Source organism: Hyperolius riggenbachi, chromosome 3, assembly GCF_040937935.1.
Source record: "Hyperolius riggenbachi isolate aHypRig1 chromosome 3, aHypRig1.pri, whole genome shotgun sequence".
NCBI lineage: Eukaryota > Metazoa > Chordata > Amphibia > Anura > Hyperoliidae > Hyperolius > Hyperolius riggenbachi.
Window position 1 is genome coordinate 509,498,262 of NC_090648.1, and position 18,240 is coordinate 509,516,501.

The 18,240-nt window shown below is 44.8% G+C and overlaps 2 protein-coding genes across 3 annotated transcripts in view; one reads left to right on the top strand and one right to left on the bottom strand.

Moving 5' to 3' along the window:
* LOC137564472 (zona pellucida sperm-binding protein 4-like) overlaps positions 1–18,240 on the top strand; it is a 59,682-nt gene that overhangs the window by 13,982 nt on the left and 27,460 nt on the right. Inside the window, exon 1 of one of the 2 annotated variants that reach the window (XM_068278373.1) lies at positions 1,502–1,590. The exons of the other annotated variant lie outside the window; for it this stretch is intronic. The gene's annotated coding sequence lies outside the window, so the exon portion shown is untranslated. Of the gene's footprint in view, positions 1–1,501; positions 1,591–18,240 lie in introns of those variants that run through there. 2 annotated transcript variants of the gene reach the window in all.
* The window catches only part of LOC137564469 (cationic amino acid transporter 2-like), a 110,837-nt gene continuing 100,082 nt past the window's right edge, over positions 7,486–18,240 (bottom strand). The window contains exons 13-22 of the mRNA XM_068278367.1: positions 16,814–16,907; positions 16,002–16,157; positions 14,491–14,681; positions 11,143–11,240; positions 10,943–11,070; positions 9,026–9,215; positions 8,799–8,949; positions 8,644–8,722; positions 7,730–7,834; positions 7,486–7,650 (exon numbers count right to left, since the gene is read on the bottom strand). Of these exons, the coding sequence (XP_068134468.1) occupies positions 7,505–7,650; positions 7,730–7,834; positions 8,644–8,722; positions 8,799–8,949; positions 9,026–9,215; positions 10,943–11,070; positions 11,143–11,240; positions 14,491–14,681; positions 16,002–16,157; positions 16,814–16,907 (1,338 nt within the window). The 3' untranslated portion in view covers positions 7,486–7,504. The remainder of the gene's footprint in view (positions 7,651–7,729; positions 7,835–8,643; positions 8,723–8,798; positions 8,950–9,025; positions 9,216–10,942; positions 11,071–11,142; positions 11,241–14,490; positions 14,682–16,001; positions 16,158–16,813; positions 16,908–18,240) is intronic.

Below are 18,240 nucleotides of genomic sequence, written 5' to 3' on the forward strand. Positions count from 1 at the left end.
GACCAAGTTTGTGAGCTTTTGGGTTCCTGGCATCAAAATTGTGTGAATGGAAGCAGTTTATCCAGAAAAGCAAATCTGATGGGCTGTTTGTGACTCCGCCCCTTTATTGAATTTGAACCTCAGTCACTTGATGACCGACTGTAGCAGGTTTTAGGCCTCTGCCATTAACAGTGTAAGAATGACAGCAGTTTCAATATTCCCCTTGAAAATCAATAGATGAATTTTGCTTGGCTCTTGTAGGCTCCACCTACTTTTTCAAATATTAATCCTAGTCCCCCAGTGACCAACTGTGTGAAGTTTGAGAACCCTGCCATTAACAGTATAATAATAGCTGCAATTTATATTTTCCCATGTAAAAAGTTAGTTGTTTTCGGCTTCGTCCACTATTTCTAACCTTGTCATGCAATCACTCAATGACCAAGTTTATGAGCTGTGGGGTCTTTGTCATCAATAAGTTGCATTTTACCATTGCAATTAAACAAATCTGATTGGCTGTTTTTAGCCAGCTCCCTTTTCAGAATTTAAACCCCAGTCTCCCAGTGACTGACTGTACCAGATTTGAGGCCTAAGCCATTAAGAGTGGATGAATGGTAGCAATGTAAATATTCCCCTTGAAAATCAAAAGGTGAATTTTGATTGGCTGCTTTAGGATCCACCCACTTTCCTGAATATTAGTCCCAGTCACCCAGTGGCCAACTGTGCAAAGTTTGAGAACCCTGCCAATAACAGAATGGCTGAAATCAATCTAAAAAATCTGATTGGCTGTTTGTGGCTCCAGCCCCTTTAGTGAATTTGGACCCCAGTCTCCCAATAACTGACTGTATCAGGTTTGAGGCCTCTGCCATTAACAGTGCCAGAATGGTAGCAATGTACATATTCCCCTTGAAAATCAATAGGTGAATTTTGATTGGCCGTTTTAGGCTCCACCTACATTTCTGAATATTAATCTCAGTCACCCAGTGGCCAATAGTGTCAAGTTTGGGAACCATGCCATGTAAAAAAAAATGTAGTTGTTGGCACCGCACACTTTTTCTAACCTTGACATACAGTCACTCAGTTATCAAGTTTATCAGCGTTGGGGTCCTTGGTATCAATACTTGACTCCGCTCCCTTTCTGAGTTTGGGCCCTAGTCACCCAGTGACAAACTGTACCAGGTTTGAGGCATCTGCTATTAACAGTATAAGAGAATGGTAGCAGCTTAAACATTCCCTTTGAAAATCAAAAGGTGAATTTTTATTGGCTGTTGTAGGCTCCACCCACCTTCCAAAATCTTAATCTCAATCACCCAATGACCAACTGTGCAAAGTTTGAGAGCCCTGCCATTAACGATGTAAGAATGGCTGCAGTTTATATTTTCCCAGTGAAATTTGTTTTTGGCTCCGCCCACTTTTTGTAACCTGGACACACAGTCACTCAGTTACCACGTTTGTGAGCTTCCAGGTTCCTGGCATCAAAAGTGTGTGAATGGAAGCAGTTTATCCACCAAGGAAATCTGATTGGCTGTTTGTGGCCCCGAGCCTTTAGTGAATTTGGACCCCAGTCACCCAAAGACAGACTGTAGCAAGTTTGAAGCCTCTGCTATTAACAGTGTAAGAATGGCTGCAGTTTACATTTTCCCATTCAAAACGAATGGCTGAAATTTGATTGGCTGTTTTATGCTCCACCCACTTTTCCTGGATTTGTAACCTCAGTCACCATGTGACCACCTGTGCCATGTGTGGTGACTCTGGCTTGATTACTGTGAGAATGGCAGCCTTTTATATTTTTTCCATGAAGGGGTGAAATCTGATTTGCTGTTCGTAGCTCCGCGCAGGTGTGCAGGGGGGACGCGAGACCCCCAGAACATATCATCCCAGGTAGTAAGGGACCTGTAAACCAAGTTTCGTTCAAATTAGTCAAGCCGTTTTTGCGTGATCGTGACACACACAATTTTATATATAGATTTGGCAGAGGTATGTAAAGACTTGTAAAGGCCAGTGCCCACCAATAGAGATGGCCCGAACCTCCGATTTTAGGTTTGCGAACTTCCGAGCGTTCATGAACTGCTATAGTCTTCAATGGGGAGGCAAACTTGAAAAATTAGAAAAAATTATGCTGGCCAGAAAAGTAACGGAAAAGATGTTTCAATCCATCTAACACCTGGAGGGGGACATGGCTGACTGGGATAAATGTCAAAAGTCCCTGAAAATGTTTTAGTTTTCCCACAAACCAGTGTTTTAGGACATTAATCAGGGAGTGTAATTCTCCCTCTCTCCTCCTCCAGAGGATCTTATCTTCCACGGAGTTGTAGGATGTCAAAAGCACGCTCACATACATTGGCCAGGAATCAAACCCAGGTCAACTGCATGGAGGGCAGCTATACTCACCACTATACTAGCAACACTACAGGCTGAAGCCAGCCTAGCTGGCCTGGGAAGGATGAAAAGCTAGGTGGCCATGCAACCATTCCTGCTAACCTAAAGCTTACTTGTGTCTTACAACACATTGGCTTAAAGTGAACCTTAAGTGTCAAAAATAAATTGAGTTTTACTCACCTGGGGCTTACCTCAGCCCCCTGCAGCTGATCAGTGCCCACGACGAGTCGCTCTGATGCTCCGGGTCCCGCTGGCGGGCACTTCTGGTTTCGCCGTCAGGACCAGTCAGGCTAGGGAACGCGGCTGATACTACGCGTTCCCAGCCAAAATAGCACCCCTATGCGGCCATATGGCCGCATAGGGGTGCTATTTTGGCTGGGAACGCGTAGAAATGGCCGCCTTCCCAGCCTGACGGGTCCTGACGGCAAAACCGGAAGTGGCCGCCAGCCGGACCATCAGAGCGACTCGTCGTGGGCACTGATCAGCTGCAGGGGGCTGAGGTAAGCCCCAGGTGAGTAAAACTCAATTTATTTTTGACACTTAAGGTTCACTTTAAGACTACCAAATCCAATGCTCTAATATGGGGTAGCTTCTCATTTTGCTGTTTTTTATTTTGTTTTTTGTTTTTTAAGTGTGGTGTGTGTCACACAGTGCACTCATCTCTTCAACTACAAGAAAGGCCCAGGAGTAGTATTAGCTACCGTAATATCTATGTTACAGCAGGGCCCTTATTACACTTTCTCTTACAGAGCTATGGAAAGCGTTTTGCCCATGCGATAAAGCGAGGTGCAAAAATTAAATCATGCCAAGCAGAGGATGGTTTTGATCCATCAACCTTTGGGTTATGGGCCCAGCACATTTCCGCTGCGCCACTCTGCTTACATTTGTATACAATCTTCAAGTTTAAGAAGAGTGCGTTAGTTGAAATAGTTACACTACAATCTATGTTACAGCAAGGCCCTAATGACACTTTCTCTTAAAGTGGAATATAACCCTGCATTTCAACTTTGCTCTAAAACATTTACAGTATATTATATGCAACCAGCATTTTTTTTTTTACTAGACCAGCATTGGAAGGGTTACACAGGGCTTTAAAGTTCATTTAGATTTCTGCAGACCATCCGAAGCTGAAATAGATACATTTTGTTTACATAAATGTATCTAAGTGTTGAATGTGACTCATCTCTCTCACTGAGAAGGAGCTTGGACGACAGCCAAAGAGTGTGTAACATTTATCAATAGATACATGTAACTAAATAGAATGTATCTATCTGAACTTCTGCATATCTTTCCAGGACCTTTAAACCTCTGTGTTTAACCCTTCCAATGCTGGTCTAGTAAAAAAAAAAAATGTTTTGCATATAATATGCTGTAAATAATATTTTAGAGTAAAGTTGAAATGCAGGGTTATATTCCGCTTTAAACTTAAAAATTGTATACAAATGTAAGCAGACTGCAGAGTGGCGCAGCAAAAGTGTGCTGGGCCCATAACCCAGAGGTTGATGGATCGAAACCAACCTCTGCTAGGCATGATTTCATTTTTGCACCTCACTTTATCGCATGGGCAAAACGCTTTCCATAGCCCTGTAAGAGAAAGTGTAATAAGGGCCCTGCCGTAACATAGATTACCTTAGCTAAGACTACTCCTGGGCATTTCTTGTAGTTGGAGATGAGTGAACTGTGACACTTAAAAAAAAAGCAAACAGAGAAGCTTACCCATATTGGAGCATTGGATTTGGTAAAGTCTTAAGCCAATGTGTTGTAAGACACAAGTAAGCTTTAGGTTAGCAGGAATGGTTGCATGGCCACCTAGCCTTTCAGCCTTCCCAGGCCAGCTTCAGCCTGTAGTGTTAAGCATAGCTGCCTTCCACACAGTTGACCTGGGTTTGATTCCTGGCCAATGTATGTAAGCATGCTTTTGACATCCTACAAATCCCTGGAAGACAAGATCCTCCTCCTCCGGAGGAGAGAGCTCTTGTGGGGTGCTATATAAGGAACGATTAGCCAGGAGGAAGCTAACAAGCCTACAAGAGCCTAACTAATTTTCCCTAGCAGAGTCTATCAGCAACTATCCCTTGACTAATTACTGTAGGCAGACAAGGTAGGCAGGGTGGGGCTCCAGGACTGAGTGTAGCCTGATTGGCTAGAATGTGGCTGTTCACTGATGTAGAGGGTCAAAGTTGACCTTAATGATGCACTATGGGGGCAAACCGAACTTCCGCAAACATTCACCATCGCTGGTGAATGCAAACCACCCAAAGTTTCCCTGGAACTGTTCATAGGCGAACCGTTCAGTCCATCTCTACCCACCAAACACTGCTAGCAGATCAGCAAATGTTAGTGATTTTTGAAGAGGTTTTTCAGAGCAATTCTAGACATGTTTAGAGAGATTTTTCTAATCGTGCCTAATGTTTTTGGAGCATTTTTTGTGTAGCAGCTTTATATTTTGTTACAGGCTTTAACTGAACAGTTTCTGTAACAAACGCTTGGGAAAACCGCTCTGATCTAGCGTTTTCCACTTTCCTATACTTAGAGGCAGAAACTCCTCAGAAATAGCAAAATTGCTGCAGGACCTGAGTTTGCATGTTTGGAAAAATACAAATAAACTCTGGCATTCACCAGCCCATTGCAACACATTAGCCAAGCGGTTTTCTACCCCCCAAGCGTTTTTAAAAAATGCACAGAACTGCTCTTGGTGTGCACCAGCCCCAACTCATGTTAGGATTTGGACATGTGATTCCACTAGTCTGTAGATATTGACACTTAAAGGACAACTGTAGCAAGATGTATGTGGACTCCGGTTGCCAAATTTATTTCCTTTTAAACTATACCTGTTACCTGGCAGTGTAGTAGCATCAGAATCACACCTGAAACAAGCATGCAGCTAATCTTGTCAGATGCATGCAGCAGAGCAGGTGTATGACAAGATTAGCTGCATGCTTGCTTAGGGTCTATGGCTAAATTCATTAGCGGCAGAGGATAAACATGATAGCCAGGCAACTGTTACTTAAGAGGTATGTGGAGGCTGCCATATTTCTCATACTACAGTTGTCCTTTAAGTCTAGGGTGATCTCTAAACGTGGCTCTCCTGCTGTTAAGGAACTACAAGTCCCACAATGCATTTTCCATTATGAATCATGACTGTCAGACTCCTGCAATGCATTATGGGCTCTATTCACAAAGCATTACTGTATTTGGGAATGCTGAAAACAGCTGATTTTACCAATCACCTTCCCAAGGGGTAGTCATCGGACCTAACGAATATCATCAATCGAGCCATCAGCGGCTCGATTGATAAGGGAGAATCTATCCATGTATGCCTAGCATAAGAGATACTAGCTGTGATGTGTTGAGTGTGTGTTTGTATAGGAGAATACAAAATGCAGAGTGCCGTGCCATTTGTGGACCTGAGGACTCACGCACATGTGAATGCATTATCTCAGGCATTTTGACTGCCTGATTTTGTACACTTGAAAATGTTCAAATGCAAACAGGCCACAAACGAGGAGTCCTCTGTAAACATGCTTCCTGTCATGTGGTAATGCAGAGGATAGAAATGCATTTTAAAATGAAAGTGTCACATGAGGTAAGGGAAGGGTTGTAAATATAAAGACCCAACATTTGGGGACTTAAAGGATACCCAAAGTGACATGACATGTTCAGTGCCTAGCACACAAAACTATGCTGTGTTCCTTTCTCCCTCTGTATGAAAGAGTTAAATATCAGGTATGTAAGTGGATGACTCAGTCAGGAAGTGACTACAGTGTGACCCTCACTGATAAGATGTTTCCCTTTTTATCTCTTTCTTGCTCTCAGAAGCTGTTTTCTGCTAGGAAAGTATTTTATTGGTATAGTATATTAAGTTGGAATTTATCAGTAAGGGTCACACTGTGGTCACTTCCTGTCTGAAGGAGCCACTTACATACCTGATATTTAACTCTTTCAGACAGAGGGAGAAAGGAGCACAGCATAGTTATTTGTGGGCTAGGCACTGAACATACCCATGTCTCTCTTTATGTCACTTCGGGTATCCTTTATCACCCTCACTTGGCTCATATGAAAAGTTCTGTATTAATTGTTTGTAGGTTTCCTCTGTTCTGAGGCCAGTAGAAAAAAACATTTCTCTGGGAGCAGAAATGCTGCATACAGCCGGTCATTAGGCTATAATGTCCCTGGGAGGGCAGGACTACATAATAGGAAGTGTGATGCCAAAACCAGTATACGTAAGTAGGCATTCCTGATTTACCCCTTTAAAAAAAAAAGTAACCCGATAGGGAGGTATATGGAGGCTGCCACATTTTCTGGCCTTTTAAAATACCAGTTACCTGGCTGTCCTGCTTATTCTGGATGCAGTAGAGTCTGACACAAGCAGGTGGGCAATCTTGGCCAGAAATCTGGTCTAGGCTGAAATGTATTACAAGCAGAGGGGCAGCAGGACAGCCAGGCAACTGGTGTAAGATATGGCAGCCTTCATATCCCTCTCACTTCAAGTGTTATATATTAAAGTGAACCTGGATAGTGATCTAGAGGCTGCCATATTGAGTCTTAAACAATTCCAGTTGCCAGGCATCCTGCTGAGGTTTGGCTGCAGTAGTGTGAAACAAGCCTACTAAAACTAATCTTGTCATTGTAACATCTGAGCTCCATGCTTGCTCAGGGTCTATGGATGGATATATTAAGAGCAGCATATCAGCAGGATAGCCGGCACTACACCATGGTCCAGGAATTGGGATCTCTAGCCAAGATCCCATCTTTTGGAAAGTCTTGCAGATGAGGTCAACTCTTCCCAGCAAGGTAGCAGCGAGTGATACTGGGGTTCCAGCCTCCAGTAACAGGATGAGCCCCATTCCCCCTTCACCTCACTTGGTGAGAACCCAGCTAGCTTTTTTGCCTCAACTTCTGGAGGCTTTAGTTTATAGCCATACAGAGTAATGCCTGTGCATGGCCTTCAAGCTCAACCTCAAGCCCCAGATGTTTTCCCAGGATGTAATTATACTGTGCCTGGTGCAGTAAGTGGTTAAGGCAACTTTTCCTAGGAAAAGTTTGCTAGTTGAAGCCACTATAGAACCAGGTGCTTCAGTTTTTCCTTAGTTGACACATCTTGAGCAGAAATTGACACCACACCAGAAGTTAACTGGTAAAAGTTTATTCAAACAACTGCAGCTTTAATGTTACAGGAGTGTCTCTTGCGATGCAACCAGATGCCGACAATAGTGACTGCTACGGATGCTACTGTTCCAGCAGTAGCTAGGGCTCTGGCCAGGTCCAGGGAGGAGTACCATGGCTGATGAGAACCTAAGATAGAACAGAGGAGAGTTAGTGAATACAGGAGTCATACCCACTTACAGACCAGGTGCCACACTTCTGTCCTTACCTTCCAGATTTAGAACTTCATCCTCATAAAGCAAGGCGACGGGCCCCTCTGAAGATACTATTGTCCTTCTCAAACTTTGGACTTCATGGGGTTCAGCCATTCTCTCTAGGAAAAGTATTTGGGAGAAGTTAATTGAGGTAAGACTAATAGGCAGAGTTCTCTGGAGTCCCATTTCAAGATCTGTTAGTCCCTTTACCAGTAATGGTCACATCTTGACCAACTGCATGGAGTGCAGTACAGACTACTTTCACTTGTAGTGCAGAGCAGTCCTACCCACTGCAAAAACTAAGGAGTAGAGAGGAGATTGCCAAGTCCCACCCACAGAGGTATTGGAGCAACTCACAGTAAACAAGTCTATTCAATGATGGCTGCAATTTCTAAAGAGCCCTGGATTCTGTAGTAGTGATTTGTCCTGCCTGGCTATGTCACCTAAAGTATACTAAGGAACTCCAGTGAAAGATTAACAGAAGTGCTTAATTTTTTTACAATAATTATGTAAAAGTTTAGTCATTGTTTGCCCATTGGAAAAGCTTTCCTCTCCCAGACTTACATCCTGACACCACATGGGAGACATGTTTACTGCTGGCAGGTGATGTCAGTGGAAGTAGCTGCTGCTTGCTTTTTGACTTCTCTCCTCTAAATTCTGAAGTGTATTACTGGTGGCAACCTCTAGTTCTGCCAGGTGATCTGTGTTAAAATGTTCATTACTGAGAGTACCTATGCACAGAGTGAGATATTGCTTGGCAGTTGCACGTCACTTCCCGCAATGCACAGATAGGACATGTCAGGGCCATAACACTGGTTTATATTGTGGTGAAACACCTCCCAATTCCCCATCCACCCCCCCCCCCAATAATCCAAGAGATTTATAAAAAAAATTAAGACACCTTCATACTAAGACGAGACAGACTTACTTTTCCTTTGGCCACAAGAGGCTTTGCAGTCATCCAGGTTAGAGGGGACACAGACTGATGCACTGCAGTGGAAGTAAACCTGTTGACAAATTTGTATTTTAGTCGTGATCAAGCATAAAAGTCAGTATAAGAAGATTTTTAGGTGTCTGAATTACCAGGTCGGCAAGGCTGAGCTGGCTGTTTGCATCCACAAATGTGAAGGTGTTGACGAGGAAGCGTTTGTAGTGGTTCGGGATGGGAACTGCTTGTGAAGGAGCGCCAACAGAAACCAGCCTGCTCAGGTAGCTGTCCATGTAGAAAGGGCACCTAGAGTCAGAGAAGATCTCAAGTCAGCCTCATGTTCTGGGGGCACATAGTACAGTACAGGTTGTGAGCTACTGACCTGTCCTTCAAGATGGGCCATTTAGGCATCAGTGTAGGTTCTGCAGAGGAGGTAGCCCAACAGTCATTTAACACAAGCACTAGATTAGGGTCAGTTCTGTGCAGGATGTGGACCTCCAAGTAGATGGGGTCCCTGAGGACTTTGACCACAGGATAATCCCCTGTAGAGTAGTAGGATGTATAGCCGGCATCTGTACAAGAGGAACAGAAAAGTTACATTGTCAAATGGGGCAGTTGCCATTACCAAAATGTCTTGCAGACAATGCTTCAACTTGTGCAGCTAATGGCTCAAATATGGGATCATTAACATACATCAGATCATTCCAAGCCAATTGTCATAGGTTAGCAATGCTACAGTGGGTCTGTCATGTTCAGCTGATCTTTAGCTAGCCTAACTTTCCCAGAAAACCTCCCCTTTCCTATGTGTGATTCTCAGATTTGTTCAAGTACATTTTGTTTTTTTAGAGGTGTAGACTTCTAGTACTGGCACACAGTCTGGATCTGTTAAGTATTGTAATCCATACTGCAAGGTGAAGAGTAGAGGTGCGTACACATGCGACTATAGTCGTTTGTAACGATCGTTCCCCGATCTTTACCAACGACGATCGTTACAAAAAACGAACCACCGACTATTAAGGCAAACGACGAACGAGCCAAATCGCTACAAAAGAAAGTTCTGTCTCGGCGGATTTTAACCAACGACGATCGTTTGCAAAAGTAGTACATCGTTGGAAACGATCGTTCGTACTAGGCTTGACATGCGCATTTCACTATTTCTCCATGGAACTTCTCATTTTTATGCGCAGGCGCAATAGTTGCTTTCTGTGATGTAACGTTCGTTCTAACGATCAGATCGTTACACACATTTTAAAACTACCTTTACTTAGGTCGTTCTTTCATCAATTAAAAGTTCGTTCGTCGTTCTTAACGAACGATCGTTGTCGCATGTGTGTACGTAGCATAAGGATGATGGGGGGGAAAAAAAAAACCAATTTAACTCTGCTTGGAAGTTCTGATTGCATTTTGTGCTGGATCATGTAGATTTGCATCCCATATGGAGATTTGACACTGAAGGTCCATCCCATTTTAACTGGTACATCTTGTCCTGATCTGGAAGGCAAACTCAACTGTCTCATCTTAAATGGGAAACAGTTTGTGACTGAATACTGTATTTGTATGTTAGCCCCAGTTGTGTATAGAGTTGTATCCCACAGGTTATGTGGGTTTAAAGCAGGGGTCTCAAACTCGCGGCCCATTTGCGACCCTTGATACAATATTTTGTGGCCCTCGCCGGCAAAAGCTTCCTTATAGTTTGCTTCAGTGCTCCCAAGTAATCCACCGCATCCCCGCCGCTAAACGGCTGCAGAGCCCCCAAATTGCCCGGGGGGGGGGGGGGGGCAATCCGCCGGCATTTCCTGGAAGGGGCAGAGCTTTCAGCTTCAGCTCCTCCTGACGTCAATCGCCACCTCTCCCCGCCCCTCTCTGTGAAGGAAGAGAGAGGGGTGGGCAGAGGCAGCGATGCGCCGCGATTGTGAAATTCCTTATGCGGCCCAGCCTCATCCTGACTTTGCCTCCTGCGGCCCCCAGGTAAATTGAGTTTGAGACCCCTGGTTTAAAGCCTCATGACCTTCAAGACTAGTGTGTACAAAAGCCTGATGCCCTTACCTGACCCCCCCCCCCCCCCCCCTCCTAAGCATACAGCCAATTGCATTGCTCCCTTTACCCCCCAGGCTGCTATATAAAGTCACCCCTATGCTGCTCTGTTGAGCATAGCAACTGAACATGTCAATTGTCTGTAGGCTAGCAGTGTGTCTGTACAGCCTCAGCCCTGCAATGCCACCCCAAGGGATAGGGTCCCAATCTCTGCTGGGCAATGAGGGGGTTACTAAAGTGGCAGCTGCCCTCTACCATGTCTCACCTTGTGCGATCCTCATTTCCAGCAGCAGAGGGCCTGTTGTGGTAACGGGAAGTGGTGGCGGCAAGGTTGACACCGATAGCTGCAGTGGGACAACACCTGTCTGGATGTACCTGCAGCGCACTGTTACCCTGTAAAGAGAGTAAAGGTTATGGTGTTCTAGACAGTGTAGCTGCTGCTAGAATGTCACATGTTGTACTTACTGCAGAGTACTGTCCCTTGTGATGGAAGACCCCTGCCAGGTCTCTATTCCTCTGGTAGCTTCTATAGTATTCTCATAGGTTACTGGGTCACCAAGCATCTGTTGAGATAGCCATGTGAGAAAACTGCTTATTAAAACTGCTTCCAACTATTGCTAGGTACACCATACAATGATCTGGCAGATTTACCTGCCAGATTGATTTCCATGGTGTGTACCCAGCATGAGACTTTATACCAGCTTCGACCTAGTTATTTTATTGGTTCTGAATTGTAATTTGATCCTGCCCTTTAATGAACAGCGTAGGTCTGACACCTGCACAGCAGTGTTGCCAACCTTTCATGTTATTTTTACTGACAAAACAAAAACTTACTAACAAAATCTTCTGCACTGCAAAAATGGGTGTGGTCATGGAACAGAATGTGGGTGTGGTCATGGGTGGGGCCAAATATACATGATTTTAGTATTGCTGTAAAAGGTCTGCCAGGGAAGTTTTGAGTGCTACCATAGTGTTCCCCCAAACTACATGTAATCCTACAGCATTTCACCAAAAATTCACAGAATCTGGCAGAGGTTCCCCAGGACAGGTAGGCAGGGGTACAGGGCTGGTTCTAGACTGGCACATATGAGAGGGCAGTCAAATGGGTAGGGGCAACATTTGAGGAAATGTGCGGTGCGTAAAGTGCGCGGCAAGTAAATGCACATAAAAGACAGCCAGTATATGTAGCTGGGGGTATATGTGCCCACAATAGGTAGCCAGGTGACCCCCCTGCAGGAGGGGAGCAGCACAGTGCAGGGAGAGCTTTGTGGGAACAGCGGTGGAGAAGAGGGCAATCTTCCCCCCTTCCCTCACCTTAGTGCTCTCCCTCCCCAGAAGTGCTGAGTGGCTGGCAGCGAGCGGAACTTATCTGCGCTTTGTTGCAGGCGTGGGATGATTTGCCGCTACTCCGGTCCAGAGCAGTGGCTGCTGCACCAGAACTTCTGGCACTTGGATCGAGACGGGGCGAGTTCCGCCCACTGCCAAACGCCACTCACTTAGTTCTGGACCCGGAGGAGAGAGCACTAAGGTGAGGGAAGGGGGTGGAGATGGGCCCCCTTCTCTGCCGCTGATGCCACAGCTCTCCCACTGCGCTGCTGTCCTGCTCAGTGCGGGTGGCCAACCTTACAGACGCTGCTGAATTCTTTATGGAATTCATGGGCAGCTTAATTTGCAACAAAATTTACAGGCTGCCTGTACATTTATGGACTGTTGGCAACACTGCTGCACAGGGTTAGGCAGTTCTGTGCTCAAGAGTTCCAGCAGTGCTTCTATAGAGGTTTAAGCAACCACCACAAGCCAGCTAGATGAATATAGGTGAACTTATTGGTGCTAGGCTTATGACCTGTATACGTTGTACTTAAATTTAAATAGTCTTAGAAAAGTCATGCCAGAGCAACTTTGGTTGTAGTGAGTTTTAGGCAAATCTAGTCCAACAGGCTAGACAATTGGCACCTGTGTACAGCCTTTAAAGCCATTTAGCTGATTGACATAAAACTAGTTTGCAAGAAGGTAAGGGAAGCCATTTGTGTCAAACCAGAACATGTGATGGTGCCTTACATTGGTCAGATAATTACTTGGCTTGCTGCTAGCCTTAGATGTTTATTTCCTGGCAAATGATAGAGATTGACCAGCTCATAGTGACTAAACTTTGACAGCAGAGGTATTATGTTAGATGCATTACCAGTTATAATCACAGGGTTCAGAAGTGGTTTTAGTAGCCAAGAGCAATCTGCACCACTACTTGCAAAGAACTTCTGTAGACCAAGCTATTTTGGTGACAGCCCCTCCACAATAGGCTAAGTTTAGCTTATTTGTTAGCAGATGGTTTAGACCAGGGGTCTCAAACTCGCGGCCTGCGATACAATATTTTGTGGCCCTCGCCGGCAAAAGCTTCCTTATACTTTGCTTCAGTGCTCCCAAGTAATCCGCCGCTAAACAAGGGCTGCAGATCCCCCAAATTGCCCGGGGGGCAATCCGCCGCCATTTCCTGGAAGGGGCAGAGCTTTCAGCTTCAGCTCTGCCCCTCCTGGCGTCAATCGCCGCACGGATCGCTGCCTCCCCCCCCCCCCCCGTGAAGGAAGAGTGAGAGGGGCGGGCAGAGGCGGCAATGCGCTGCGATTGTGAAATTCCTTATGCGGTCCAGCCTCATTCTGACTTTGCCTCCTGCGGCCCCCAGGTAAATTGAGTTTGAGACCCCTGCTTTAGACCAAGAACTTTAAGGGACACTACAGGAAAACTAAAAATTTAAAATGTGCAAACATACAAAAATGTAAGTTTCTTCCAGTGTAAAATGAGCCATAAATGACTTTTCTCCTATGTTGCTGTCACTTACAGTAGGTAGCAGAAATCTGACATAAATGACAGGTTTTGGACTAGTCCATCTCTTAAAGTGGACCCAAATTAAAAATACATGATTTTATAAATAAAATCTATTTTCTAAATTATAATAGCAGCCTTTTTTCAGCTGTATGACAAATCTAAAATTTTAGATTTATTGGAGGAACCCCTCCCTTCCTTTCATATTGCCGGGACAGAATCTGGCAAACTGGTGGAGTAGATGGTGTCCGTCAGAGGAGGAATATCTAATGGCTGCCCCCTGTATAACCCTAGTTATGCAAAGAGGGTGAAAAGCATGCACTGAAATGCCCATAGGCTTGAAAGAGTGTTTATTTATATATTTGTATGTGTCAGAGTGGTGCAACTAAATATTTTGAATATAAAAAAAAAAGAAAAAAAAAAAAAAAAAGTGTATGTTTAGTTTGGGTCTGCTTTAAGGGATTCTCAGCAAGGTTTTTATTCTTTATAAAGATATTCCCTAACAAGGATTTAAACAATGATGCTGGCCAGCCTCCCTGCTCACCATAGTTTTTGGACAGAGCAACTGCCATTCACTAAGTGCTTTTGAAAATATATCCCTGAGAATCCATGTAAAGAGATTAACTAGTCTAAAACCTGTCATTTGTCAGATTTCTACTGCCTGCTGTAAGTGAGAGCAACATAGGAGAAAATATATTAAATTTTACAGAGTAAAATGAGCCATATGTACAAACAAAAACAAAGTACGTACACTTTTTTGCTGTAGTGCCCCTTTAATCTAGGGCAAACAAGAGCTCTGCTAGTGACAATATGACTGGCTACAAGCTAGTGTAAAATTTCCTTAGTTTAAAGTATTCTTTGAGGTAGTGTGCCAAGAGCTTCATCAGGGTATGCCTAGATGAGAACTGGTTTTAGGTTTGAGGCAAGAAAAGTCACTGTCAGATATATCCAATCAGCTTTGAGTTCACGAGCATTCTGCGACAACTCTCCACATACCTGGAAGTGCCCACCACAGGAAAATGGGAATTTGAACACTGCAAAGGAGTCACTCTTAGAAAGAGAAAATCCAGCACAGGATGAGGAGTCCACGCCAATCACATGGACTGAATCCAGGTTTGTTGATGGCCTGGTCAGGTCTTTGGACACGGCGATCACCATATTGTTTTCAATTGTGCACTGTGTGGTCACTGTAAAGAAAATGTTGCAAGTTCTTTTCCATCCTTCAATGGTCAGTAGAAGCTGGGAGGTGGGTGGTATATCTATGGGGCTAGTGGAGGCCACAGCTTGTCTATCAAGTATAGCTCTTTGTTAGTGGACATGTGTACCATGAGTTATGCTTCCAGCTAAGTGACTTGAGTGGTACCCCAGGGACTACAAGTAGCCCTGTACACCATTTCAGGAAGTAATGCACACATGGTCAACTGTATATTGCAAAGTTCACAAGCTACACTTCAGTAAAGGACTGCATCATGCCAATGGGTATGAACATGGCAGCAGCCCCAGTATTGCCTAACGCCAATTGGCATCAAGTCCTGGGGCAGGGATTTGCAGGCAGTCATGCGCATCTCTTGGATGGAGCTCCGCCCTGCCATCAGTCTCTCAGCAGCAATCACCGCTAGGAGACTGTTAGGTGGCAAAACTGCCGTCTGTTTTTCTTAGTACAGCACTTTGATCTATGGCAGCGCTGTACTGGGGACAGCCATGTGACACAGCTGTCCCTCTGGACAGCAAGGAAGGGATCCACTGCTGAAGCCTATGACAGTCAATTGCACAGAGAAAAATAAAATGGAAATCTTAAATATTGGGGAGCGATCAGGCCCCACCAACGGAAAGCTCTGTTGGTGGGCAGAACAAAAAGTGTGCCAAGTTGTACAGCCCTGCAGCAAGGCCTTAAAGCTGCAGCGGCCCATTTTAGATAAATAGCCTGGTCACATGGGGGGGGGTTAAGCCTATGGTCCTCGAGTGGTTAAGCTATGAAACAGAGCTAATGACCCTTTACTTCAGATAAGGTTATACTGCAGGAAAGTTCAGTCTGTCACTGTTTATGTACAAGTGCTTCAGAAAACAGCACTGTAGCCAACCCAAGTTGGGTCAGAGAAGCCCCTTTTGCAGAAAAAAGGTTTAACTCTTCCTGTACTAGAAACAAAATGATTTTTTCATGTCAGATTCCGTTTCCCTGCAATATCTATGTGTATCCCCCTGCCCTGTACTTGTTTAAGATACTTCTATAGTTTAAACAGTTTGATAGTTCCTGGTGTTATCTACAAATGTATGGTGACCTTCATAAATATGTCATGTCAGTCCCATGCAAGCAGTGTTCTTCCTGATCAGACAGCATCTCCTAAATAGACTAGACAACTAGAAATGAAACTTTCAAGTCTCCAAAATAGCCTACAGAAGTCGTATGCTCAGTGGGGCTACACTAACAGAATTCTGTAATGGAATTGTATGAGACACCATGTAGATAATGCAAGAAGAATGGCAGCCACTCAGCAATAATAACTTACACTTGTTTCCAAAGAAGCAGGGCATAGATGCATCTCTTGCAGAGTAACAGCATCCCATCCCTTCACAGGCATCCTGAGGCACAGAGGGTTCAGCACAGGCCACTTTATCAGCTTGACTGACAGCAGAACAGACATCAGGACTTGGGGCATCCATGGCTATAGTGTGAGCAAGAGAGAAGACCCAATTAAGCATAACAGGTTAAATCATCCAGACATAGCATTGAGTGCCTCCCATGCGTTTTATAGGATAATGTGACCATTCCCCCCACCCCCTTTTTACCCCAACCTTAGCTACAATGCTAAGCCCTTAGACTATGTCAAATTGACCCATGGGTCATTCAATTTGACCCACAAGCGGTTTCCCCACTGTGCATTATGTTTGGCCCACTCTAGGCCACCAGAGAAGCTATATTAGAGGTGAAGCCCTAGAGCACCAGGGAAGCCATATGGGGAGGTAGGGGTAGCACTAAACACTAGGGAACTGTACAGGGGAGAGTGGTGGCCACTAGACAGGGAGCTTTCTAAGGTGGCTAGTAGACATTGAGGTTGGCCTGAAACTTGGTCCCAGTGTTCCAACTCAAATACAAAGTGGGCTGAAATGTACGCCCCCGCCTCAGACTGGCTTGCAGGAAGCACAACATTTATGTACTTCCTGCCTTTTGAAATTGTGAGTGAGACAACCAGCACTGACCAACCCAGAAGCCCCAATTTTTAAGATTTGGTTTAAGGCTACATTTTATGTTTCTCAGACCAAACATGAGGTACTTTCATCTCGGGGTTCCCATTGTAGAACTGAGTGGATCATAAGTTACCAGACAGGCTTAGACAGGTTCTCTCCATCTTGTATTGCTGAGGCGCACCATCCACTGTTTCCTTCAAAAGCAGAGTCATCACATATTCTTTATCCTGATAAGGGGACAAAGACAGTTCCACATAAGATACTAAGGAGGTGGCATCTACAGACACCATGGTTAGAGGATACCAGAGCTGACCGAGTGGAGTAGGCATGTATTAGATGCAACCCTCATACCCACCGCTCTGGTCTAAATCCCTACATGGCTCAGCCCAGGTGGCTGGTGTGCAGAAGTCCTCTGATGGCATGGTGACATTGTCCAACCTGGACTGAGGTGGAGGATTTAAAGTACAAATGGGGTGGATGGAGGGGGAGGTATGAGGACAGCATCTAATACATGCCTGCGCCAGCTGGTTTTAATGTTTAATGAGTACCTCAGCTCTGCTATAATCCTTGTCCAAGACTTTTTGGGATCACAACCCCAGCAATAGTTTAGTGTGACCAGCGGTGCAGAGTGCAGACTAGGCAATCCAATAAGCAGAGCCTGAAGTGAGGTATATGGGGACTACCACATTTCATTTTAAAGAATACCAGTTGACAGCCAGTCATCAGTATAAAAGTCACCCACCTGAAACAAGCATGCAGCTAATCCTCTGAGCTGCATGCTTGTTCAGGGGTTATGGCTTAGAGTTGATGGTCAGCCAGGCGAATGGTACTGAATATCCCTCTCACTTTGTGTCCTTTATTATCAAGGCATTTTGGAAGCAGAAAAAAAAAAATGCATATGGGTAATGGACAAAGAGGGCACACTATGGGCTGCAATGCAAAATATCAGCTATTTAGTGGCGTAGCTAAGAAGCTATGGGCCCCAGTGCAAGTTAAGCATTGGGGTGTTGGTGCCATAACAAGAAAGTGATCATATAACTAGTGCTTTGAGCTGGTCCTTATGGCAGTCAGCAAATACATCTGGTGAGCCTGTATTTTGACATACATCTTGCATGCTGGTGAGGGCACTTTGTGGGCTATAACATGACAACCATGGTGGTGTGTAGGGGGATAAAGATTTTCTTCTAAGTGTTTACTTAATTGTAATAACACCCCTCCAGCTTGCATCACACTAAGTGCTGTTGGCTGGTCCTGTGATGGTCTGCATGGTGAGCCTGTATTTACACTATTCCAGCATGTTCCTGGGGACACCATTTACAGTTTAACACAATTATCGGGTTGGTGTATGCAGGGCCGGTTTAAGCAACAATGGGGCCCCAGGGCAAAATAAATCTGCCCCCCCCCCCCCAACATACACCCTGGAACAAAAGTCAGCATTAGGGGATCTTTTTTACAGCTGGTATAGTCAGGGTGTGAAGCCCCAATCGGTCGGAGCTCCACATTCTGGCTACCCCAACCTGCATGGGGGACAAGGGGGTTAAAAAGTTTAAGAAGGGGGAC